Source organism: Giraffa tippelskirchi, chromosome 7 (assembly GCF_054371585.1).
Source record: "Giraffa tippelskirchi isolate mGirTip1 chromosome 7, T2T-mGirTip1v1.2.pri, whole genome shotgun sequence".
NCBI classification, from domain to species: domain Eukaryota; kingdom Metazoa; phylum Chordata; class Mammalia; order Artiodactyla; family Giraffidae; genus Giraffa; species Giraffa tippelskirchi.
In genome coordinates this window covers 146,994,289-147,020,377 of record NC_137281.1, presented here as the reverse complement: position 1 = coordinate 147,020,377, position 26,089 = coordinate 146,994,289, and the positions used below count along the sequence as shown (strand labels likewise).

Here is a 26,089-nt window from a genome sequence, read left to right as displayed (position 1 = left end):
AATATAATCGGATACAGACCTCAAATTCTGAATAGTGATTATACACAAATTGATTATACCTAACTAGTCCAGCTTTTTCTCTTTTTCCTTAAATTTTATTTCCCACTTGTCACCCTTCACCACAACATATTAGAGAAACAGAGTAACAAAAAACCCAAAATAAAACCATCCTCAATCAGTTTTGTTTCTTGGCCGATACAGTAACAGATGGTACGAACATAAAACTAATTTTGGACTCGTAGTGAATTTTGTTTTTTCATGTAACATCCACTCTGCATTTCATGGATAAACCAAGAATTGGTAGCCATTATTGTTTCCTTCTACATAAAAGCAAAGCATCCTTAATTTATTTTGAGAAAGACAGCAAAAAGAGACCACTGTTTAAATGTAAGATTATGTAGGGAATAAGAAAAGTTTTGAAGGTTCTCATCTTTCTATGCAAAGGATTCCCGCTAAAGAAAAAAAAAAAAGGAATCTGTCTCTATTAAATAATAACAACTTGCCCCTCTATATATTGAACTCTTACTTCTGTGATTTTTGTCTAGAAGACACTCAGTACCCAGGCCATAATTACCTCCATACCACCCAGCTCTGTCTTCCCAAGACATACATTGCTAATGAGTAATAAAATAATTTGGGGCTGACTTAGCTATGGCCTCAGAATCTTCTTTACACAGTCCTCCAGGCAGCTGTCTCCAATTAATCAGAACTGACAGGGGAGACAACTATTTTCAATCCTTGTTCTAGAACAGTACTATCCAATAGAACACACTGTGATGGAAATGTTCTATAAACTGCACAGTTCAATACAATAGTCACTGGCCACAGATGACTACTGTGCACTTGAAATATGACCAGTGTGACTGAGAAACTGGATTGTAAACTATATTTAACTTAAATTTTAAAAGCCACATGAAGGCCATGGCCATCTTATCGGACAGCACAGCTCTAGAGCCTTGACCAGATCTGGCTGAATCCTATGAGTACAGATTTATGCCTGCCTAAATTCAGTCTAAGCAAATTATCTCCAGATTAAATGAGTTTCGAATGTCTCTAGTTCTTTTAGCTTCTCAGTTTTTTCTAGAACAGGCAGAAGAAGTCACTGAACTAAAACAGACCCAAGCATCAATTCTGGTGGCCCTAGCTACACCTTGTCTTGACTAGGGATCAGTTCAGTTCAGTCGCTCAGTCGTGTCGACTCTTTGTGACCCCATGAATCACAGGACACCAGGCCTCCCTGTCCATCACCAACTGCCGGAGTTTACCCAAACTTATGTCCATCAAGTCGGTGATGCCATCCAGCCATCTCATCCTCTGTCGTCCCTTTCTCCTCCTGCCCCCAATCCTTCCCAGCATCAGGGTCTTTTCAAATGAATCAACTCTTTGCATGAGGTGGCCAAAGTATTGGAGTTTCAGCTTCAACATCAGTCCTTCCAATGAACACCCAGGACTGATCTCCTTTAGGATGGACTGGTTGGATCTCCTTGCAGTCCCAGGGACTCTCAAGAGTCTTCTCCAACACCACAGTTCAAAAGCATCAATTCTTCGGCACTCAGCTTTCATCATAGTCCAACTCTCACATCCATACATGACCACTGGAAAAACCATAGCCTTGACTAGACGGACCTTTGTTGACAAAGTGATGTCTCTGCTTTTTAATATGCTGTCTAGGTTGGTCATAACTTTCCTTCCAAGGAGTAAGCGTCTTTTAATTTCATGGCTGGAGTCACCATCTGCAGTGATTTTGGAGCCTAGAAAAATAAACTCAGCCACTGTTTCCCCATCTATTTGCCATGAAGTGATGGGACCGGATGCCATGGGATTGTCCAAAAACCAGCAGAAACGTCCTAATGGAGTAAGGAACAACATACAAAGCAACCAAAGGGAAGGAGTAGAGAAAACAATTCTATCAAGAACTTTGAGGCTCTACTGTTTCTCATTGTCATTTGGATGTTCAAACATTAACATGCATAATGTCAAGTATGCCAAGGATGCAAAAGTGGATGAAACAACTTGGAACAAGCTTCACGCGGAACTTCAAATCTAGCTTATCATGCTGCCATGAAAAATGGTGGTCATTAAAAATAAACTGACAAGGGCTTCCCCGGCGGCTCAATGATAAAGAATCCGCCTGCCCATGCAGGAGACACGGGTTTGATCCCTGATCCGGGAAGATTCCACATGCCTTGGAGCAACTAAGCCCATGTGCTGCACCTATTGAGCCCGTGCTCTAGAGCCCGGGAGCCGCAACGACTGAGCCCAAGTGCCTCAACTACTGAAGCCTGTGTGCCCTAGAGCCCATGCTCCACAAAAAGAGAAGCCACTGCAATGAGAAGCCCACACGCCCCAACTCCAGAGTGGCCCCCAGTCACCGTAACGAGAAAAACCCAAACAAATAAATAAATAAAATTATATATAAAAAATAAACTACGATATTTAAGCCTCATAACAATCAGCTTGTTAAATATTCTTCCACCCCTGCCTTTCTCTAAGTGAAGGACGGCCTGTAGGAGAGTCCAGTCTCGAGCTTGTGCGTGCGTGCGTGCCAAGTCCCACCTGAGCCTTAGGGTCCGCTGGCAGATGTTTCACCCCTTGCTCTCCTCCTCCCCCTCCTCTTCCTCTGCTCCCACTCTCTCGGAGCGGCTTCTGCAGAAGTTCCGCTCCCGTTCCCTTCCTCATGTCCGCTGCCACGCTGACCTCAGGGTGTTTTTTCTTTCAATACCAAAACTCTGTTTATTTTAGAGCCAACCTTCCGAATAAGGCAGGTGAGCAAATATCTGAATGTGTGGGGTAGGGACACATTGCACGCATTCCATCTAGACAGGTGTTTAAATTACTGCGGGAATAAATACAGGTGATGGATTGAAAAAGGGGTAGCAGAAACAGAGAGGGAGGCCAATTTCCGGTGGCTGGCCCGCCCAAGTGTTACTGCTTGTTACTGCTGTTTGCTAAAAGTAGTGCTACTGCCAGTGCTGTAATTAAAATATGATGGTATTGCCCTGATGGCTTCCCAGAATATACCTACCACCCACTCACACACATAGCCTTTTGGTATCCAAAAAGGATCCGGGGCTAGGCCTAACTAGATCACTGTTGCTCTGTAGGCATGCTGGAGAAATGCTATAGTCCTGAAGGCTCAAAAGAAGTCCAAAACTCAAAGATTTAAGTCCATAAATATTTACTCTATTGCTGCAAAGCCTTGGGTAATGTCCTAAGAGTATAGGTGGCCATACTCTTAAAATGTGGCCTCTGCCCTTAAGCCATGAAAGAGTTGGTAATAGAGTGAGAAAAACATCCAGACAAATAGCAGTATTAAAGGCCTCCAGGATATGGTCATTGCCATAATAAAGGCATTAAGGAAATTCAAAGAAGGCAGTTGAACTGGTCTTAAAATGATAGGTAGGAGGACTGGTATGGGGCTGGTGGGATGGTGGTGGCTCCAAGGAGAAAAGATAAGGCAGGATTAAAAATGCAGAGACAGATAAGCAGAAAGAGTCTCTGAGAAACAGAAAGCACTCTAATTCGGCTAAAGCTTAGAGCAACGTAAGATGGAAACCAATAGGAGAACACCTTGGGGAGGTCACTGAATTCAACCCTCTTCATCTAGTAGACAGCAGGAAGATGGTTCGCAGATGCTGACAGAGGAGGGCTATGCCAGGACTGTGGGGAAGCAGGGAAATCTGGCTGCAAGTCAGCAGGGTCAGGAGAGACATAATCAGGATGGGATGCAGGACACGCTTTGCTGGGCTCCCCTCATTCCCCCTCCCCCTGAGGCTGAAGAAGAGTGCTGGGCCTTGGAACTGGAGAACGGCGTTGTAATAGGATGATAAAAGCTCTCAAGTTCATGTGTTCATGTTTTCTGTTTTGAATCAGCCCTCTTTTGGATTGGTGATGGTGGTTTAGTCACCAAGTTGTGTCCGACTCTTGCGACCCCATGGACTGTAGCCCACCAGGCTCCTTTGTCCATGGGATTCTCCAGGCAAGAATAATGGAGTGGGTTGTCATTTCCTTCTCCAGGGGATCTTCCTGACCCAGGAATCGAACCCAGGTCTCCTGCATTGCAGGCAGATTCTTTACCGACTGAGCTATGAGAGAAGACTTAGGGAAGACTTTTGGATTACATCTTCCCAAACAGCTGGCAAGGCAAGTTAGCACTGACTACCATTTAAGAAGGGAAGGTCCAAGAGTGGGCATCTTAGGCCAGCTTTGTTCTAGGACCTCACGGGAAAATGCGCCTTTCCTTAGATTTATCATTCCATGCCTCCCCTCAACAGGAAAATGGTTTGAGGATTAAGACAGGGAGGTGGGCTGGGAGCGAGGTGCCCAGGAGGCAGACTAGATGGCTTCTGTCTAGGCCTGAAGCCTGGAGACATAAGAAGACATTGGCTCATCCAGCCCATGTCACCAAAAGCTAGGATTTCCACTCAGGAGACTGGAGCCAAAAATCTTGTAGTGATTAAGAGACGCTCTGGCCTAGAAGATTGTCTCTGGGAATCTTCTCTTGATTCTCAAGTTAGCTGCTATGGAATCTGGATTCCAGCCATAGTTCTCTTTCAGTCAGTGTTTAATGACCAATCTTCTAGATCCACCATGGAACAACAAAAACAAACAAACTGACATTTAAGGATAGTGAGGTTTTAGCAAATATTTGAAAAGACAAAACAGGTTAATGAAAAAAAGTAAGTTGCCAGTGCCTACTGCTATACTGAGTCCCCCACCATATCAGCATTAATTAGCATCTACTTCTGTGCATGCATGTGCCGCCAGAGATGCTCAGAGGGCTCAAACAAACCTTGTGTGCACCAAGACCTAGAGACCCCACAGAGACTGAGACAGAACTGTGTTTGAGTGTCTCCTGTGGAGGTATGGGCCAGCAGTGGACTGCTGCAGGCCAGGGGCTCTGGGTGCGGTAGACCTGGGTATGGCATAAGTCCTCTTGGAGGAGGACGCCATTAACCCCACCATAGAGCCGCCAGAACTTATACAGGACTGGGAAATAGACTCTTAGAAAAAGAAAAGCTGTGACCAACCTAGACAGCATATTAAAAAGCAGAGACATTACTTTGCCAACAAAGATCTGTCTAGTCAAAGCTATTTTCCAGTAGTCAGATAAGGATGGGAGAGTTGGAGTACAAAGAAAGCTGAGTGCCAAAGAATTGATGCTTCTGAACTGTGATGTTGGAGCAGACTCTTGAGAGTCCCTTGGACAGCAAGGAGATTCAACCAGTCCATCCTAAAGGAAATCAGTCCTGAACATTCATTGGAAGGACTGATGCTGAAGCTCCAATACTTTGGCCACCTGATGCAAAGAACTGACTCATCTGAAGAGACCCTGATGCTGGGAAAGACTGAAGATGGAAGGAGAAGGGGATGACAGAGGATGAGATGGTTGGATAGCATCACCAACTCAATTGATACGAGTTTGAGTAAGCTCTGCGAGCTGGTGATGGACAGGGAAGCCTGGCGTACTGCAGTCCACGGGGTCCCAAAGAGTTGGACACAACTGAACGACTGAACTGAACCACTGTGCATCCATGTGCCATCAATCCCTCAAGAACAAGACACTCTCCACTTACAGCAGGCCCCAGGGTTCTACATTTCTACAGATATGGCTTGTCTACAAATGTAGGGGCAAAAACCTTTCTCTAACTGGGGCTTATGGATTTTCACAAGACTTTCACCTTTCTTAACATAGTACCAAGGCGTCTCATTGCTGCATGGGAAAACACAAGCAGCAAATACAGATACAGCTATGCCAGGAAAGGCAGGAATTGTCTCCAACGTGGAAAATGAAAAATCAGAGGCTATTCTGTGTTTCGCCATTAGCCCTAGGAAGGTCCTTCACATCACATCAGTAGAGCTGGATCCTGAAATCTTGTTGCTAGTACCTTGCGCTTTACTTTCCAACGTTAGACTTATTTTTCACAGAAGAGTTCCCTCAGCTATAAAGGACCCTTGCCATTACACTGTTTCAAGAGCATAATGGTAGAGCTGAAGAGCTTCATGCCATGTTTTGCATTGTATTCTAATTATAGGTTTATTCGCCTATCTTGCCCCACAAATTACATGCTCCCTTAGGACAAGGACTGCATCTTATTCCCTTTTGTATCCCTGGAGTTTACCCAGTAGGCATAAAAGCATTTATATAAACGAAGTGGGTCTCATCTAGTCTCAAATAACCCTCACACACACACCTCAATCTCCAACTAGCAGCTAGTCTCACCAGTGAGTTAAAAAGTGATTCATGTCACTGGAAGGCTTGCAAGGAAATTAAAGGTTCCAAATTACCTCTTTTTAAAAATACCACAAGGGAAAGAGTGCTTTGGAATAAGGGGAAATGAAATAATCAGTGACTAGAGTGAGAGATAAGTGTTGCTCTTGCTATTATCAACCTGCATAATTTTAGAGATGATTTCTGCCTGGTCTTGAGTTTTGGGCAAAGTTCTCAAATGGGTTGAATAATAGCTTAGACATACAGATTTTATTCCTTGTCTATGAATATACTACATATGCTGTTCATGACACTGAAACAGCAAACAGCTAACACTCCATTTGAGATTCATTTAAGCAACCTCAGGTTCACTAAGGCTATTTGCAAATTTCATGTATTTTATTTATCAAAATGGAGATGGAAAGTCAACATCAAAGACTTAGTAATAGCTTAATATGAGAACAAATCAGTGGCAGAGCATTCCCAACACAGCTTATAACTTTGGCATAGCTCAGTCTCCTCGTTATAGCATGGTCCATAAAATCTTTACTAAATCGTCTACTGAGGTCTAGAGATGGGGTTTCACAAGATTATTTCATTAATCCAACAAATATTTATCGGACACTCTGTGGCATTCTTTTGAGCACTGAGAATAGAACAATCTTTTTTTTTTTTAATTAAAAAAAGTCTTGCCTTCGTGGAGATTATGGCCTGGGTGTTGGGGTGGGGGGGTGGCTGTATCACTGAAATATACAAAGAATGTCTGAAGCTATGATAATCAAAAATTTGGAGCAATCATTTTTGGTCAAATTACTGATATTAATAACTGTATACTACCTAAAAGTTTTCAGAAGTTCTCAACTTGGAGACCATGGGTCCACCGGGCATCATGAAGGAGTCGAGCTGGAGGGGGAGGAAATGTTTACGAACCCTCTGAAATTAATGTACATTTCTAAGTTTGAGTGCACATTTTTTTTTCAGGAGAAAAACTGTAACTTTCATTCAATTCTCAAAGGAATCTCTCACTCCAGAAAGGTTAAGAATCACTCATATTACTGATACGAAGATCAATTTTTCTAAAGCTGTATTCACACTGTACTCAGAACTACACCAGTAGCATCATGAGAACAATGTTCTCTGTGTCATTCATATACAAAGGCTCATCAGAATACAATGGGATCAACTGAGTCTGTCAGGCTCCCTTCATTCTCCGGACCATGGGGCCCTGAATGATTTGGAATAGAGAAATGTAGTGGTGAGTCCCATCTGACTTGTTTTACCATACGTCGCTGGAACAAAAGGCAATCCTTGAGTTAAAAAAAATCAGTGCACCAAGATCTATTTCACTCAAGATAAAACGAAAACACAAACTGTCAGATCTGTACTTAATTACATGATTTTGCATCACTGGATATTTATCTAGGGAATATATCACTAGAGAATATATTCAATTAAGAAACATGAAAAGAATCATCCTTAAACAGCTACTTTTAAACCATTCTTCCAAGGGCACTTTCTGAGCAGGTATTAAATCATTAGCCATGACCACAAACATGTTTTAAGGCATGACCTTCATCTCCAGTATAAGTTCCTGGATACTGATAAAATGAATCTCAAGAAACTTATATTCTAATCAGCAGGAGATAAGAGTAGTTCCAGTGTGACTCTCAGTTTTAAAGGGCTTAGGAAAAGCAAGGAATCTCTGCAGCTCTGCTGCATTAGCACTCAGTTCTCTTGTCATGCCTTCTCTCATAAATGCTGCCACTTACATAACATACATACACACATAGACACCTGGTGCTCCAAAACCTACAGGGTTCCAGATCAAGAATTGCCAAAGACATTCCTAGAAAACCTTACAAGATGGCCAAATCCGTTTCTTGAACTTCTAATTCATTCTTCAGTCTTTGCGTCCAGGGGGGCTGCCACCACCATGATAAACACACCCACTCTCACTGCATCTCCAGGGATTAAGAAGGCTGCTCATTGATGAACCCGAATTCACTACCAAACAATCGGATGGCTTGGCTACAACTCTACAGTGGTATTAAGCTCAGTCAGTTTAGTCTAAGGAGAGGTGAGGGTCCTGTGTGAAAAGAGAAGAGGCAGAAAAACACCGAGGGAAAGAGTATGAAGTCAGAGAGATTTGGGTTTGAATCCTGGTGCAGTCACTTGCCATTTGTGTGACCTCAGCAGAGTGACCTATGCTTTCAGCTATTTTCTTCATCTGTTAAAAAATAAAAAGTCTCTACTTCATAAGGTTAAAGAGATAATGCATACACTTACCACAGTGTCCAGTACAAAGCAGACATTCAACTAATGTCATCTACTTTATTATGAAGGGCAGGTGTGGTATGGTGGAAAAAAAAAATGGAAGAGGAATAGTATTTTAAAACAAATGTAAAAACCAACATAACACAGAAGAGAAATTCTTTTCAATTTATCAAGCATGTAATAAGTGCATACCAAGTGCTGGGTGATGGGTTAGAAAGAACATCATCACACAGTTTATAACTCAATAGAAAAGAAGAGATGCAAAACAATAACAGATTTTGTTACAGGGAATGACTAATGAAGGGCTATGGACATGGACAATGGAAAGATAACGTCTGGCTGGGGTGGCAGGGGATTATTCATTCATTTATTTTAAAAATATGTATCTAATCCACACTATATACCCACGTTGGGAAAACTGGTGAAAAAATGGACATGGTCACTTTCCACCCTTAATCAATTACCTTATAGTCGAGTAGAATTAGCACACTTACTGAGTACTACCCATGAGTTAGGTTCTGAGGCAGCAAAGGATACTGCCTCCAAAGTGCTCACTGTTCATTAAAGGAGAGAGCTATCTGGACAAACACAAATACCTGTACGGCGAATGAAATGGCGTGCCTGTGAGAGAAGCGGCACTTACACTGAGCCTGGACAAATGTATACAGTTACATACGATGTTGTTGTTGTTCAGTCACTAAATCGTGTCCAACTCTTTGTGACACCATGGACTGCCGCAGGCCAGGCTTCCCTATCTCCCAGAGTTTGCTTAAATTCATGTCCATTGAGTCCATGATGCCATCCAAACATCTCGTCCTCTGTCCCCACCTTCTCCTGTCCTCAATCTTTCCCAGCATCAAGATCTTTTCCAATGAGTTGGGTCTTTGCATCAGCTTCAGCATCAGTCCTTCCAATGAATACTCAGGATTGACTTCCTTAAGGATGGACTGGTTTGATCTCTTTGCTATCCAAGGGACTCTCAAGAGTCTTTTCCAGCTTCACAATTCGTAAGCATCAATTCTTTGGTGCTCAGCCTGTGAGAGGTCCAACTCCCAAATCCATATATGACTACTGGAAAAGCCATAGCTTTGACTAGATGGATCTTTGCCAGCAAAGTGATGTCTTTGCTTTTTAATGCACTGATGAGCTTTGCCATAGTTTTTCTTCCAAGGAGCAAGCGTCTTTTAACTTCATGGCCGCAGTCACCATCTGCAGTGATTTTGGAGCCCAAGAAAAGAAAATCTGCCACTGTTTCCATGTTTTCCCTATCCATTTGCCATGCTGTGATGGGACCAGATGCCATCTTAGTTTTTTGAATGTTGAGTTTTAAGCCAGTTTTTTCACTCTCCTCTTTCACCTTCATCAAGAGGCTCTTTAGTTCCTCATTGCTTTCTGCCATAAGGGTAGTATCATCTGCATATCTGAAGTTGATATTTCTCCTGGCAATCTTGATTCCAGCTTGTGCTACAGCCAGCCCAGCATTTCACATGATGTACTCTGCATGTAAGTTAAAAAAGCAAGGTGACAAAATAGAGCCTCGACATACTCAGTTCCCAATTTTGAACCAGTCCATTGTTCCATGTCCAGGCCTAACTGTTGCTTCTTGAGCTGCATACAGGTTTCTCAGGAGGCAGGTAAGATCTGGTATTTCCATCTCTTTAAGAATTTTCCACAGTTCGTTGTGATCCACAGAGTCAAAGGCTTCAGCATAGTCAATGAAGCAGAAGTAGATGCTTTTCTGAAATTCCCTTGTTTTTTCTATGATCCAACGGATACTGGCAATTTGATCTCTGGTTCCTCTGCCTTTTCTAAATCCAGCTTGTACATCTGAAAGTTCTCGGTTCATGTACTGTTGACCGGGGAACATTTCCCAAGAGAAGATAGCATAAATTAAGGGACAGAGACTAAGAAAATTCTGGATGAGCTGCACAAAAACCTCTGTCATGGGAAGGAGACAGGTTGGAGAAGTAACCTGGAGCCAGATTCTACATTAAGGCTTTGAATAACATTCAACAGCTGGGGCTTCACTTTGAAGATAACAGGATTCCATTCAAGATTCTTGGCAAAGGAGTATCATTATGAGACTGGTGATTTAGAAAGATTCCTTTAGAACAAAGGCTAGGGTGAATAGAGGAGAACGGCTGGGAGACCATTTAGGAGGTAACTGTAGTGATCCAGTCCAGAGATAATTAAGTCCTTAAGCAGAACAGTAGATGTGAAACAGAGAAGATACATATCAGAGAAATTATAGAGTCAGACTCCACAAGAACTGGCAACAACTGCCCTGGCATAGAGAGAAGGAGGCAACAAAGAAGCTGATAAACTAAAGGCCCCGTACCTAAGCCCCGAGGAGGACTGCAGTGTCACTGATACAGAGGGAGGAAAGGGGAGGAGAACAGGCAAGTTTTAGATATAGTGAATATTTTTTGAGTATTTTCAAAACGTGCTTAAAAAGTACATTGAATATTCTGAGTTCTTACAATACAGTTAGATGGAGACGTCTAGCAGCCAGTTGGAAATTTGGACATGACACTCAGAAAACAGGTTCAAACTAAAGATGTATATTTGGGAGCAATCTGCAGCCCAGTACTAGGTGAAGCTATGGGAAGAGGAAATTTACCCAAAGTGAGACACTACAGAGAGGCACAACGTTCAGGTGAGCTCTGGAATTCAGATGCATGTTGAAGGATACCTGTGAGAACACGGGGAAACAGATGCCCAGGCATCAACCCCCTTCTTTAATCAGAAAGACTCTGCTGTTGTCAGTTTATACATTTCAGGTCTAAATACCAGTGGCTTTTTAAAAATGTGGAAAGTGGAATCTAGTTTTTGGGGGGGAAGTATAGGATCAGCTCTCAAAGGAATTACTGAAGGGGTGGAGAAGCTAAGGGAAGTTTTCAGGAAGGAGACAGTCAATAATAGTGTCATCTACTAAAAGAGAATGAGGATTAATGATAGGTGACTGAAGCTGGCAATTCCAAGGTCATCAATGACCTTTGAGAGTTACTGTTTTGTTTAGTTGCTCAGTCATGTCTGACTCTTTTGCAACCCCCATGGACTGTAGCCCGCCAGGCTCTTCTGTCCTTGGGATTTCCCAGGCAAGAATACTGGAGTGGGTTGCCGTTTCCTTCTCCAGGGAATCTTCCCAACCCAGGGATTGAACCCGTGTCTTTTGCACTGGCAGGCGGATTCTTTACCACTGAGCCACCTGGGAAGACCTTTGAGAAAAAGTCAAAATGGTAAGAGATAAAAAAAGGTTATTTTAGAACAAGGAACCATCAGTAGGTCAATGACCTAAGGAAAATTCGGAGTTTAAAGCCTGAAAAGACACAGAAGAGCTAGGGAAGTGATGGGATCAACTGGTACTACGACCTAGAGCAGGGAGGCACAAGGGTCCAGGAGACTTCGTCTTAACACTGTAATTACTCCACTTGACACAGAAGAAAACTAAGGCACAGGGAATTTAAATAACGTGTCCAAAGTCTCACTGACCCAAGGGCTTCTGCTTTTTCTATGTACCCTTTTCCGTTTCTAGAAATGGAGAAAAGGAAAATATATGACACAAAGAAGGACAATTTTTCTACCCAGGAAAATACAGAACCAAAGAAGCTACACTTAGGAGCAAAAAAATTAAAAAATCAGAATGCAAATGGACAATAGTTCAAACGTGTCAGATAAGGTCAGGAGGCAGGAAGAGCATTTCCGGTGCTGAACGCCCAAGCATGTGATGACTGGGGGCCGCTGGCGTCAATCCTGGAAAACATCTGTAACCACGTAAAGAAATTGTGCTTCCTCTCTACCAGCTTCACCTTCAAATAGAAATTTCTGAAATAGAGATTTACTCCAGGTCCACCCTGGACCCTGAAGAAATGAGCAGGATCACAATGGAAACTGCTGAAGCAGAAGAAATGATCAAAGAACTCCTAGAGTGCAAATGGATGGGTAAGCGGTGTGAGCCAACGTTCTCGACCTGGGCGGACACCCTTCTCTAGGACTAGGCAGGAAAGGGGCAGGGTGAGGAGCAAAAGCAAAAAGACATTGAATGCTTTTCTTTTCTCTTCTCCATCTAAATGAAAAATGGAAGAAGTAAAAAGCATCTCCTCCCTTCCATGTATCTGTCAGCATATTTCCAAGAGGCCCGGCCACATCCCGGGCACTGGCTGGCCGGGAACAGAGCCTGACACAGCACATTCGCAAGCACCGGAGCCTCGCCTGGGTGGTCGGCTGTTATTCCTTTGATTAAACTCCCAGGCTGGAAGAGCTGGAGCTGCTCCTAGTGATAGCTGGTCCTGCAATCTCACACTGGCCCGCACAGAGAGGCCGGTGCTCCCTCTGTCTCCCCACCTCCCTCTCTTCACTGCAGAGCTGGGCTCCTTTGCCACATTCTTCTGTTCACTGACAGCGGTAACCACAGAGGGCTGGTTCTGTGCGTGCAGAGGGCTGCAGTTGTAAAGCACACCTCTCCTGGCACGGGGGTGAATCTCATAGTCAAGAGAGATCTCATAGTCAAGCTGCTACTCCAGCGTCATGCTATCAGCTACCTACCACAGGGCTCTCTCCCCAACCAGCGAAAGATGCTTTTAGAGCACCCTGCTTTCAGGGACATACTCACTCATTTCCAAAGGATCCCAGCCCCCAAAGATAACCAGCCTCTCACATGCCAAGAGAAAGAACTAAATCTGACCTTCTCTCTGCTCAGATGTGTTAGGTTGAGTAATCCTATGTGGAGAACACGTAACTCTAGTTTCCAAGCACATGCAAACACTTTCACAGTGGCCACGGTGGCCACTTAGTGGTGGCAGGGCAAGTTCAATATTCTTGTATGCTCTAGGCTATAAGTACACTTAAATCATAGCAGAAATAGTAAAAGTAGCTACAAGATAAATGAGGTCCTGTTTTTAGCCAAATGAATTCGTAAGAATCTAGCCTCTAATGGAAATGATGGGCAACTCAAAGTTTTATAATCAAATTTGTAGATTGTCTGAGGACTTTGCTTTCTTTTCTTTTGGCTAACTCACTGTTCCTCAGCATCTTCACCAGTGAGCAGGGAGGAAAAGGGGATGGCACTGCTTCATCCTGCAACCCATCCTCCTCCCAGCTACCTAAGTGAGACAGTTAAAAGGCAAGGCCCATTTGTCTCTGTGGCTCCCGGTCATCGTTGAGATAAAGAGCCGAGTTCCTTCACAGGTCATTCAAAGCTCTCCTTGAATCAGCCCTTGTCTCTTTCTCCAGCATCCATTTCAGCTGCTTTCTGCTGACTCCCTATTCTCCAACATCGATAACCACCAGCTTTCTGTTCCCCAAGTACACACATGCAAGCTTTTACTTTGGAGCCTGCCCCACCCTTCTTTTGACACCCACCTGCCTACCCTTAAGATTCAGTGTAGGGCTAATCTCTTCCAAGAAGGTGGCTTTGGCACTCCCACTCCCACCCACATGCTGGGTTAGGTACTCTCTGGTGGTTTTGTTACTCCCTAGAAACATCTGTGCATATCCCATGCTAGGACATTCCCTAACACATTCTATCATGTGTTATGTGGCTGTCTCCTGTACCACACTGTGAGTTATTTCACACTGAGGTCTGCTGTCTTGTGTCATCCCTATGGCTTAGCATCAAGGTTTGGAACCCTCTTAAGAGTGTAATAAAATGCTTTTGAAGGAATGAGTTAAAAGAATGCATTTGAATAAAAAGTTTTATGGAAAATGCCACTAAAAGCTTTAATGGGCAGGTAGCTGAAATGATAGACAAAATAAAGGAACTCTTTTTCAGAAATCCCCCAAATCTCAATTTTTGGGGGGAGGGGGGCCATGCTACACAGCATGCGGGATCTTAGTTCCCTGACCAGGGAATGAATCCACGCCCCCTGTGATGGAAGTACAGAGTCTCAACTGCTGGACTGCCAGGCAAGCCCCAAATTTAAATTTTTTTATACTCATCTTCCAAAATGGCATGAAAATTTAAAATCAGCATATCTAATTTAGTGGAAGATCTCTTAACACTTTGCCAAGAAAAGTAATATAAAGATATATATCAGGGCTTATGGAATATAATACTTTGGCCACCTGATGCAAAGAGCTGACTCATTGGAAAATACCTTGATGCTGGGAACGATTGAAGGCAGATGCTGGGAAAGATGGATGGCAACAGGAGGAGGGGGTGAGAAAGGATGAGATGGTTAGATAGCATCATTGACTCAATGGACATGAGTTTGAGCAAACTCTGGGAGATAGTGAAGGACAGGGGAGCCTGCATGCTGCAGTCCACAGGGTCGCAAAGAGTGGGACACATGCTGTTGAACAACAACATGGCATATAATTAAAGCAAGACCACGGGAAAATCCACAGCTTTAAATAAAAAAAGAAAAGAAAGAAAGAAATGAGTGAAAATAAAGGAAGTACTCAATTCAAGAAATTGGGAGGAGATAACAAAATAAAGCTACAGAATGCAGAAGGAAGTTAGCAAAGATAAAACAAGAAGATAACCAATTAAAAAACTATAACAGAAAGAATATATCCTATTGAAAAGGGAAAGAGGAAAGAAAATATTCATGAAAAAAAGCCCAGATGCAAAATAGGAATTAAAAATAAGGAAATAATGACCGATAAGAGGAAATAAAAAAACATCTGAAGGGATTACTGTACACAGAGATGCTTCCGGTGAGCTGAGCTGAAGGTTCACGCCCCAAGTCCGGAGGGGAGAGCAGAGCTTTCAGCACGCTCTGACTGGAGGTCCGCCTCTCACCACAGCCACAGACACCTTATCACTTGCCTCAGTGAATAAGTAACCAAGGCACTTTCAAACACAGCTAAGAGCAAAAGGAAATGGCTAGTGAACAGATGTCCCAGGGCTCATATTCACTCATTACAACATGTTATTATTTACCAGTAAAGAACAATAGAAGAATTCCCCAAATTCTAAATTAAGGAGTTACTTTCTCTGAGGGAGTACAGAATGAAGCAGGGCAAAGGCTAATAGAGTTTTGCCATGAGAACACACTGGTAATAGCAAACACCCTATTCCAACAACACAAGAGAAGACTCTACATGTGGACATCACCAGATGGTCAACACCGAAATCAGATTGATTATATTCTTTGCAGTCAAAGATGGAGAAGCTCTATACAGTCAGCAAAAACAAGACCGGGAGCAGACTGTGGCTCGGATCATGAACTGCTTATTGCCAAATTCAGACTTAAATTGAAGAAAGTAGGGAAAACCACTAGACCATTCAGGTATGACCTAGATCAAATCCCTTATGAGTATACAGTGGAAGTGACAAATAGATTTAAGGGACTAGACCTGATAGACAGAGTGCCTGATGAACTATGGACAAAGGTTCGTGACATTGTACAGGAGACAGGGATCAAGACAATCCCCATGGAAAAGAAATGCAAAAAAAGCAAAATGGCTGTCTGAGGAGGCCTTACAGATAGCTGGGAAGAGAAGAGAAGCGAAAAGCAAAGGAGAAAAGGAAAGATATTCCCATCTGAATGCAGAGTTCCAAAGAATAGCAAGGAGAGATAAGAAAGCCTTCCTCAGTGATCACTGCAAAGAAATAGAGGAAAACAACAGATTGGGAAACACTAGCGATCTCTTCAAGAAAATTAGAGATACCAAAGGAACATTTCTTGCAAAGATAGGCTCGATAAAGGACAGAAATGGTATGGACCTAACAGAAGCAGAAGATATTAAGAAGAGGTGGCAAGAATACACAGAAGAACTGTACAAAAAAGATCTTCATGACCCAGATAATCACGATGGTGTGATCACTCACCTAGAGCCAGACATGCTGGAATGTGAAGTCAAGTGGGCCTTAGGAAGCATCACTACGAACAAAGCTAGTGGAGGTGATGGAATTGCACTTGAGCTATTTCAAATCCTCAAAGGTGATGCTGTGAAAGTGCTGCACTCGATTTACCAGCAAATTTGGAAAACTCAGCAGTGGCCACAGGACTGGAAGAGGTCAGTCTTCGTTCCAATCCCGAAGAAAGGCAATGCCAAAGAATGCTCAAACTACCGCACAATTGCCCTCATCTCACATGCTAGTAAAGTAATGCTCAAAATTCTCCAAGCCAGGCTTCAGCAATACGTGAACCGTGAACTTCCAGATGTTCAAGCTGGTTTTAGAAAAGGCAGAGGAACCAGAGATCAAATTGCCAATATCCGCTGGATCATCGAAAAAGCAAGAGAGTTCCAGAAAAACCTCTATTTCTGCTTGATTGACTATGCCAAAGCCTTTGACTGTGTGGATCACAATAAACTGTGGAAAATTCTTCAAGAGATGGGAATACCAGACCATCTGACCTGTCTCTTGAGAAACCTGTATGCAGGTCAGGAAGCAACAGTTAGAACTGGACATGGAACAACAGACTGGTTCCAAATAGGAAAAGGAGTCCGTCAAGGCTGTATATTGTCACCCTGCTTATTTAACTTATATGCAGAGTACATCATGAAAAACGCTGGGCTGGAAGAAACACAAGCTGGAATCAAGATTGCCAGGAGAAATATCAATAACCTCAGATATGGGGATGACACCACCCTTATGGCAGAAAGTGAAGAAGAACTAAAGAGCCTCTTGATGAAGGTGAAGGAGGAGAGTGAAAAAGTTGGCTTAAAGCTCAACGTTCAGAAAACTAAGATCATGGCATCTGGTCCCATCACTTCATGGGAAATAGATGGGGAAACAGTGGAAACAGTGGCTGACTTGATTTTTTGGGGCTCAAAAATCACTGCTGATGGTGATTGCAGCCATGAAATTAAAAGACGCTTACTCCTTGGAAGGAAGGTTATGGCCAACCTAGATAGCATGTTTAAAAGCAGAGACATTACTTTGCCAACAAAAGTCCGTCTAGTCAAGGCTATGGTTTTTCCAGTGGTCATGTATGGATGTGAGAGTTGGACGGTGAAGAAAGCTGAGCGCTGAAGAATTGATGCTTTTGAACTGTGGTGTTGGAGAAGACTCTTGAGAGTCCCTTGGACTGCAAGGAGATCCAACCAGTCCATCCTAAAAGAGATCAATCCCGGGTGTTCATTGGAAGGTCTGATGTTGAAGCTGAAGCTCCAATACTTTGGCCACCTGATGCGAAGGGTTGACTCATTGGAAAAGACCCTAATGCTGGGTAGGATTGGGGGCGGGAGGAGAAGGGGACGACAGAGGATGAGATGGTTGGATGGCATAACCGACTCGATGGACGTGGGTTTGGGTAGACTCCGGGAGTTGGTGATGGACAGGGAGGCCTGGAATGCTGCAATTCATGGGGTCGCAAAGAGTCGGACACGAGTGAGCGACTGAACTGAACTGAACTTCTCTGAGGAGAAATAACACAAATAATACATAACTTGAACTTTTCAACAGCAACATTCGTTTTGGTAACACAATGTTTTATCCAAAAACTGACTTCAAATCAAATCACAAGCCATTTATTATTAAGAGCCTTCCACAGTTGAAAGAGCAATCTTTTCCAAGCAGACAGCATTTAGACTTTACAGAAAGGTTTTTGCATACTGCCCTCATGACCTTGTTGTATTTTCCTCATCAACAAATAAAGACCGTGAGGTGGACACAAGTTGAGTGAATTGCCCAGTATCACATAGCTAGTAGAAGAAGGCTGGTCTTTACACAGCTAACCCAGTCCCTTTCCCACTACAACCCCTCCCTCAGTACTGCACTAACCGCGCTGTTTATCAACCAAAAACTTAAAGCCAACACCTAAGGGAGTTCAGATCCCTATGAAGGGAAGTCTGATGGAATTTTAATTCACTGCCACTAAACTCTTCTTAGATGAGCTACACTGAATGGGAATGGTTTTCTGATAAGGATGCAATCACCTCGGATTCCCACAGGATAAGGATCCTTTCATTTTGGCAAGCTTTGTAGTCTACCAAATGATAGCAGGTGAAAATAGGTAAACATTGATATTGGCTATGTCTTCTACTACAATTTCAAAGAAAACTGCTTAACATCTCAGTGCTTCTCAGTTCAGTTCAGTCCAGTCACTCAGTCGTGTCCGACTTTTCGCGACCCCGTGGACCGCAACACGCCAGACCTCCCTGTCCATCACCAACTCCTGGAGTTTACTCAAACTCACCTCCATTGAGTCTGTGAGGCCATCCAACAATCTCATCCTCTGTCGTCCCCTTCTCCTCCCGCCCTCAATCTTTCCCAGCATCAGGGTCTTTTCCAGTGAGCCAGCTCCTCGCATCAGGTGGCCAAAGTACTGGAGTTTCAGCTTCAACATCAGTCCTTCCAAGGAATATTCAAGGCTGACTTCCTTTGGGATAGACCTGTTGGATCTCCCTGCAGTCCAACGGACTCTCAAGAGTCTTCTCCGACACCACAGTTCAAAAGCATCAATTCTTCGGTGCTCAGCTTTCCTTATAGTCCAACTCTCACATCCATACATGACTACTGGAAAAACCATAGCCTTCACTAGATGGGCATTTGTTGGCAAAGTAATGTCTCTGCTTTTTAATATGCTGTCTAGGTTGGTCATAACTTTCCTTCCAAGGAGTAAGCGTCTTTTAATTTCACGGCTGCAGTCACCATCTGCAGTGATTTTGGAGCCCAGAAAAATAAAGTCAGCCACTGTTTACCCATCTATCTGCCATGAAGTGATGGGACCAGATGCCATGATCTTAGTTTTCTGAATGTTGAGCTTTAAGCCATTTTTCACTCTCCTCTTTCACTTTCATCAAGAGGCTCTTTAGTTCTTCTTCACTTTCTGCCGTAAGGGTGGTGTCACCTGCATATCTGAGGTTACTGATATTTCTCCCAGCAGTCTTGATTCCAGCTTGTGCTTCATCCAGCCCAGCGTTTCTCATGGTGTACTCTGTATATAAGTTAAATAAGCAGGGTGACAATATACAACCTTGAGGTACTCCTTTTCCTATTTGGAACCAGTCTGTTGTTCCATGCCCAGTTCTAACTGTTGCTTCCTGACCTGCATACAGATTTATCAAGAGGCAGGTGAGGTGGTCTGGTATTCCCATCTCTTGAAAAATTTTCCACAATTTATTGTGATCCACACAGTCCAAAGGCTTTGGCATAGTCAATAAAGCAGAAATAGATGGTTTTCTGGAACTCTCTTGCTTTTTTGATGATCCAGCATATGTTGGTAATTTGATCTCTGGTTCCTCTGCCTTTTCTAAAACCAGCTTGAACATCTGGAAGTTCATGATTCACATACTGCTGACGCCTGGCTTGGAGAATTTTGAGCATTTACTAGCATGTGAGATGAGTACAATTGTGCGGTAGTTTGAGCATTCTTTGGCATTGCCTTTCTTTGGGATTGGAATGAAAACTGACCTTTTCCCGTCCTGTGGCCACTGCTGAGTTTTCCAAATTTGCTGGCATATTGAGTGCAGCACTTTCATAGCATCATCTTTTAGGATTTGAAATAGCTCAACTGGAACTCCATCACCTCCACTAACTTTGTTCGTAATGATGCTTCCTAAGGCCCACCTGACTTCGGACTCCAGGATGTCTGGCTCTAGGTGAGCGATCACACCATCGTGATTATCTGGGTCGTGAAGATCTTTTATGTAGTTCTTCTGTGTATTCTTGCCACCTCTTCTTAATATCTTCTGCTTCTGTTAGGTCCATACTATTTCTGTCCTTTATTGAACCCATCTTTCATGAAATGTTCCCTTGGTATTTCTAATTTTCTTGAAAAGATCTCTAGTCTTTCCCATTCTATTGTTTTCCTCTATTTCTTTGCAGTGATCACTGAGGAAGGCTTTCTTATCTCTCCTTGCTACTCTTTGGAACTTGCATTCAAATGGGTACATCTTTCCTTTTCTCCTTTGCTGTTCGCTTCTCTTCTTTTCACAGCTATTTGTAAGGCTTCCTCAGACAACCATTTTGCCTTTTTGCATTTCTTTTTCTTGGGGGTGGTCTTGCTCCCTGTCTCCTATACAATGTCACCAACCTCCGTCCATAGTTTGTCAGGCACTCTGTCTATCAGATCTAGTCCCTTAAATCTATTTCTCACTTCCACTGTATAATCATAAGGGATTTGATTTGGGTCATTCCTGAACGGTCTAGTGCTTCTAGTTGCTCATTAAAAATTAGAAACATATTCTAGTCAGTGACCTAGTGAAAAAAGTGCAGCAGATCACCGGTCCTTCCCCTTCTCGTAGCCACTGCACATTTCACAATTCCTTCTCATTCTATTTTCTTTTCACATCATTCTGTCACTAAAATCTAACTATTAATTCCTTTCAAGTCTCAAAACTTTCTGTACAAGATTCTTCACTTCCTAATTCATATTAGGCTTTCTTATCTACTCCCTTCAAACTATTAGAGATTTGAAAAAGAAAATTCATTACAACCTCACACTCTGGGATGAGGCGGAAGTAAAGCTAAGGCCTACCTTAAATTATGGCCCATAATTTTACACAGAGAAGTAGGGCACCACCAGGGAGCAGTGTGTTGCCTGCTTTTAACATGCACTTGAAGTAGTTATGGCTTCACTTTTTTCCTAGATTTGATTATCAATAGAGGATTGTCAGGCTTCCCAGGTCGCGCTAGTGGTAAAGAACTTGCCTGCCAACGCAAGAGACATAAGAGACGTGGATTCGATCCCCTGGAGGAGAGCACGGCAACGGACTCCACTATTCTTGCCTGGAGAATCCATGGCCGAGGAGCCTGGCAGACTACAGTCCCTGGGGTCGCAAAGAGTCAGACATGACTGAAGTAACTTAGCACAGCACAGAGAGCTGGCATCAGTTAAAGAATGTGACACTGTGAAGGTATAGAAAACTGTAACATTGGACTTGAATTATAATAATTCCTTTGGAGGATTTTGATGCCATTTTGCATTAAGAAAAAGGAAAAAATATGGCTTCTACTTCCAGTTAAATACCATAGACAAAATCAGCAAGAAGGGCTAAAAGAATCCTACCGTTCTTAAAAGTTTCATCTAACTTTACTGTGTTGTAAGCTAGTCAACATACATACACCATAAAAGTCAAAATCCCACTATCTATCTAGCTTGCTGCATGACCTTGATTATATCAGTCTTTTAGCCTCAGTTTCCCCCATCTGTAAAATGGGGAGAATGATATGGTTTGGATGAGGGTTTATTGAAATAACTCATTAATCAGTGCCCAGAAAACATCCTGACATCAAGAGATAAAAGGTAGTACAGTTAAAAAAAAAAAAAAAGTAAAAGGTAATGTTATGGCATTCTGGTAAAAAGATTTATAAGACCAGAACTCACTGGAAAATTTTACCAACAAAATAAGTTATTTTTAAAGATCATTTAAAAGTGTATTTACAACTGAACATTCAAGTCTATTTGTCCACGAAATAAGTACATCACAGCTGGCAGCAAACTTAACTTTGCGATACCTGTGACAGAAATCCTTTCTTTAAAGCTGAAGAGGAACACTTTTAGCTAACATTCTTTAGCTCAAAAAACCAACTAACATTCATTCAATAAGCATCAGCATACGGGCATTAGTAAGAACAGGAAGGACAGAGTAGCATGTAGTAAATCCTACCCACTGGCTAAAAGCTCCACGACACCCCTAACTGCCCATACCTGCTGGGTGAGGAGGTTGATGTGAGTGGATGGAGAATACTGCCTGGCCGCCTGCTTCTCAGCCAGCCGCTGTAGTTCGGCCGTAACCATACTTGGGTTGTACCGTTTGCTGTATGAAGAGCCATCTTCTCCCTCCTTTTGGGTTTTGGCCACTCCTGAATGCTGCTTGTTTGGATGGCATGAACCTGCTAAAGAGAAAAGCTTTCATCCACTTAGGAAAAAAAGATTTGAAAAACTTAGGATGATGACAACCAATAGATACTTCACTGAATCCCAGGGATCTTTGACAACAAGAGGAGCAATGAACTATCTTCAAAAGCTCACAAAAGTAAAAGCATACCCTTATCGTACCCGAGGATCTCTTCCTATCACCACACTGTTACATGCATCCATAACTATGCTTTTGCATAATATGAATCCTTCACAAAAAAAGAATTTTCGTCATATGTAGTGGGGAATTTTCATCAAATTAATGAATAAAAAAAGTGCAGCCTTGAGAATCATTGTAATCCTTGTTTCTCTTGTTATGTGACAGTACTTGTCAGTAGTCTGCTGCGTCCACTGTCAAATCATCTATATCGCAGCCCGCCAGGCTCCTCTGTCCATGGGATTCTCCAGGCAAGAATATTGGAACGGGTTGCCACACCCTCCGCCAGGGGAGCTTCCCAACCCAGGGACTGAACTTGCATTTCTTACACTGGTAGGTAGGTTCTTTACCACCAGCGCCACCTGGGAAGCCCCATAATCCTTCTTACAAAGCTCAAAAAGGAAAAGAAGGATAAAAGCAAAACTGAATTTATTTAGAAAGACAGTAATAATCCTATATTATCAAATTTCAATTGATTTCTCTTTCAGATTTCAGTTTTCTTCTTTCAACTATAATACAGAGAAATCTATTATTTTGAGCACTGAAATTTTGGCAAAAAGAAATTATTTAATAAAAAAATCAAGGTTCATATTTATTCTATGATAAGTCACACAATCCACTGGAAAAAAAATTAAAAACTCAGAAAAATGGAAACACAATGTGTTTCCTTTCTGTCTTATTAATGCTTATATAACCATGATCATCCTTGTATATACAATTTGATGACACTGCTTTATTATATTATTTGACACATATAAAATACTATCTACAATAGATGTAGAAGTTATAAAACATATAATGAACTGACTACCTAAGTCATATTAACATGTATCAACCCATGGGTTCCTTCTCATTCTTAATCTCCCCTTATCATTCATCCCCTTCTTTTCTTAAAATATAGTTTTATTCTTCATTTCTGTGTGTGTAGGCATACCTAAAATAATTTTGCTTGTTTTTGAGCTCTATAAAAATGGTATCTTACTGTAGTAATTTCCTGGGACTTGCTTTTGTTAATACCATACATCTAATATTTATCCTTTCTCAGTATAGCTGAAATTCATTAACTTTACACGGTGCTTGGTATTCCATTTTGGAAATACACTACAAGTTATTTTTCTATTTCCTCATTGATGGATATTTTGGTTATTGCAAGCTTATCGCTATTGTAAACAGTTCAGTTGTGAACACTCTTGCGTACATATCCTAGAGCATGTGTGGAAGAACTTCTCTTGTGTATGTGGCTAGAAGTTGAGTCAGAGAGTATATGAATTTAAAAATTTATGTAATAACAACAAAATGGTATGTTTTACACTATCACAAACAAAATAAAAGCCTTCCTGCTGATCAATATCCCCTCTAACATTTAGTATTGTCAAATATCTTAATTCTTCCCTCTTTTAAGAGGGTGGAAGATCTCACTGTAGTTGTCATTTATATTCATCTGATTAACAATGATGTTGAGCACGTTGCCTCTTTTCTGATACCATTATCGGGTTATCTTTTTTTCTTTCTGAAAGAGGCTTGCTGATGTTTTTACTTTCGTTTCCTACCTTAAGTTATTAAAGATGGTCTAATCTATTCTAGAGTTTAAAGTGTGCATCTGAGATTGACTATACAGATAGTATGAGGCAGATATCTAATTTCACTTTTGTTCCTGTATGGATAACCAGTTGTCCCAGCACCATTTATTGAGAAATGCATCCTTTTCCATCTGTCATATATCAAAGTTTCATCTATCTGTGACTGTTTCCAACTTTCTGTTCTGCTCCACTGCTTCATTTTGGTTGGAACTGTATTGAATTCAGAAATAATTTGATGAAAACAGTTATGATATTAAGTCTTTCCATCCATGCACAGTCTATTTATATATTTATTTACGTTTTCTCTGTCTCTCAACAAAGTCTTACAAAATTTCTTTATAGGTCTTTCCTAAATTTATGCCTAAAGAGCTTATAGTCTTTATGTAAATGCTTTTTAAAAACATCATTTTCTTGGTGATATGGTTGTACAGCAGTGTGAATGTACTTAATGCCCCTGTACACTTAAAAATAGACAAAATGGTAAATTTTATACTATGTGTGCCTTTGTTGCTGTTCAGTCACTCAGTCATGTCCAACTCTTTGCGACTCCATGGACTGCAGCACGCCAGGCATCCCTGTCCTTCACCATCTCCCAGAGCTTACTCAAACTCATGTCCATTGAGGCAGTTATGCCATCCAAATGTCTTGCTCTCTGTCATCCCCTTCTCCTCCTGCTTTCAGTCTTTCTCAGCATCAGGGTCTTTTCTAAGGAGTCATCTCTTTGCATCAGGTGACCAAAGTATTGGAGCTTCAGCTTCAGCATCAGTCCTGAATAATGAACATTCAGGACTGATTTCCTTAAGAATGGACTGGTTGGATCTCCTTGCAATCCAAAGGACGTTCGAGAGTCTTCTCCAACACCACAGTTCAAAAGCATCAATTCTTCAGTGCTCAGCCTTCTTTATGGTCCATCTCACATACATACATGACTACTGGAAAAACTACAGCCTTGACTAGACGGACCTTTGTGGACAAAGCAATGTCTCCGCTTTTTAATATGCTGTCTAGGTTTGTCACAGATTTTCTTCCAAGGAGAAAGCATCTTTTAATTTCATGGCTGCAGTCACCATTTGCAGTGATTTTTGGACCCAAGAAAATAAAGTCTGTCACTGTTTCCATTGTTTCCCCATCTATTTGCCATGAAGTGACAGGCTTCAGCAATACATGAACGATGAACTTCCAGATGTTCAAGCTGGTTTTAGAAAAGGCAGAGGAACCAGAGATCAAATTGCCAATATCCGCTGGATCATCGAAAAAGCAAGAGAGTTCCAGAAAAACATCTATTTCTGCTTGATTGACTATGCCAAAGCCTTTGACTGTGTGGATCACAATAAACTGTGGAAAATTCTTCAAGAGATAGGAATACCAGACCACCTGACCTGCCTCTTGAGAAACCTGTATGCAGGTCAGGAAGCAACAGTGAGAACTGGACATGCAACAACAGACTGGTTGCAAATAGGAAAAGGAGTACGTCAAGGCTGTATATTGTCACCATGCTTATTTAACTTATATGCAGAGTACATCATGAGAAATGCTGTGCTAGAAGAAGCACAAGCTGGAATCAAGATTGCTGGGAGAAATATCAATAACCTCAGATATGCAGATGACACCACCCTTACGGCAGAAAGTGAAGAAGAACTAAGGAGCATCTTGATGAAAGTGAAAGAGGAGAGTGAAAAAGTTGGCTTAAAGCTCAACGTTCAGAAAACTAAGATGATGGCATCTGGTCCCATCACTTCATGGCAGATAGATGGGGAAACAGTGGAAACAGTGGCTGACTTTATTTTTCTGGGCTCCAAAATCACTGCAGATGGTGATTGCAGCCATGAAATTAAAAGATGCTTACTCCTTGGAAGGAAAGTTATGACCAACCTAGACAGCATATTAAAAAGCAGAGACATTACTTTGCCAACAAAGGTCCATCTAGTCAAGGCTATGGTTTTTCCAGTGGTCATGTATGGATGTGAGAGTTGGACTATAAAGAAAGCTGAGCACAGAAGAATTGATGCTTTTGAACTGTGGTGTTGGAGAAGACTCTTGAGAGTCCCTTGGACTGCAAGGAGATCCAGCCAGTCCTTCCTAAAGGAGATCAATTCTGGGTGTTCATTGCAAG

The 26,089-nt window shown here is 42.1% G+C and overlaps 1 protein-coding gene across 50 annotated transcripts in view; it reads right to left on the bottom strand.

Annotated features, from left to right (window-relative positions):
* The window catches only part of TTLL5 (tubulin tyrosine ligase like 5), a 317,966-nt gene that overhangs the window by 164,906 nt on the left and 126,971 nt on the right, over positions 1-26,089 (bottom strand). For 26 of the 50 annotated variants that reach the window (XR_014059294.1, XR_014059293.1, XR_014059296.1 and 23 more), the window contains one exon: positions 22,030-22,217. Coding sequence is in view for 45 of the 50 variants with exons in the window: in XM_081509290.1 (XP_081365416.1) it covers positions 22,030-22,217 (188 nt within the window). In the remaining 5 variants the exon portion in view is untranslated. The remainder of the gene's footprint in view (positions 1-22,029; positions 22,218-26,089) is intronic. The other 24 variants (XR_014059297.1, XM_081509291.1, XM_081509307.1 and 21 more) reach the window with 1 other exon arrangement.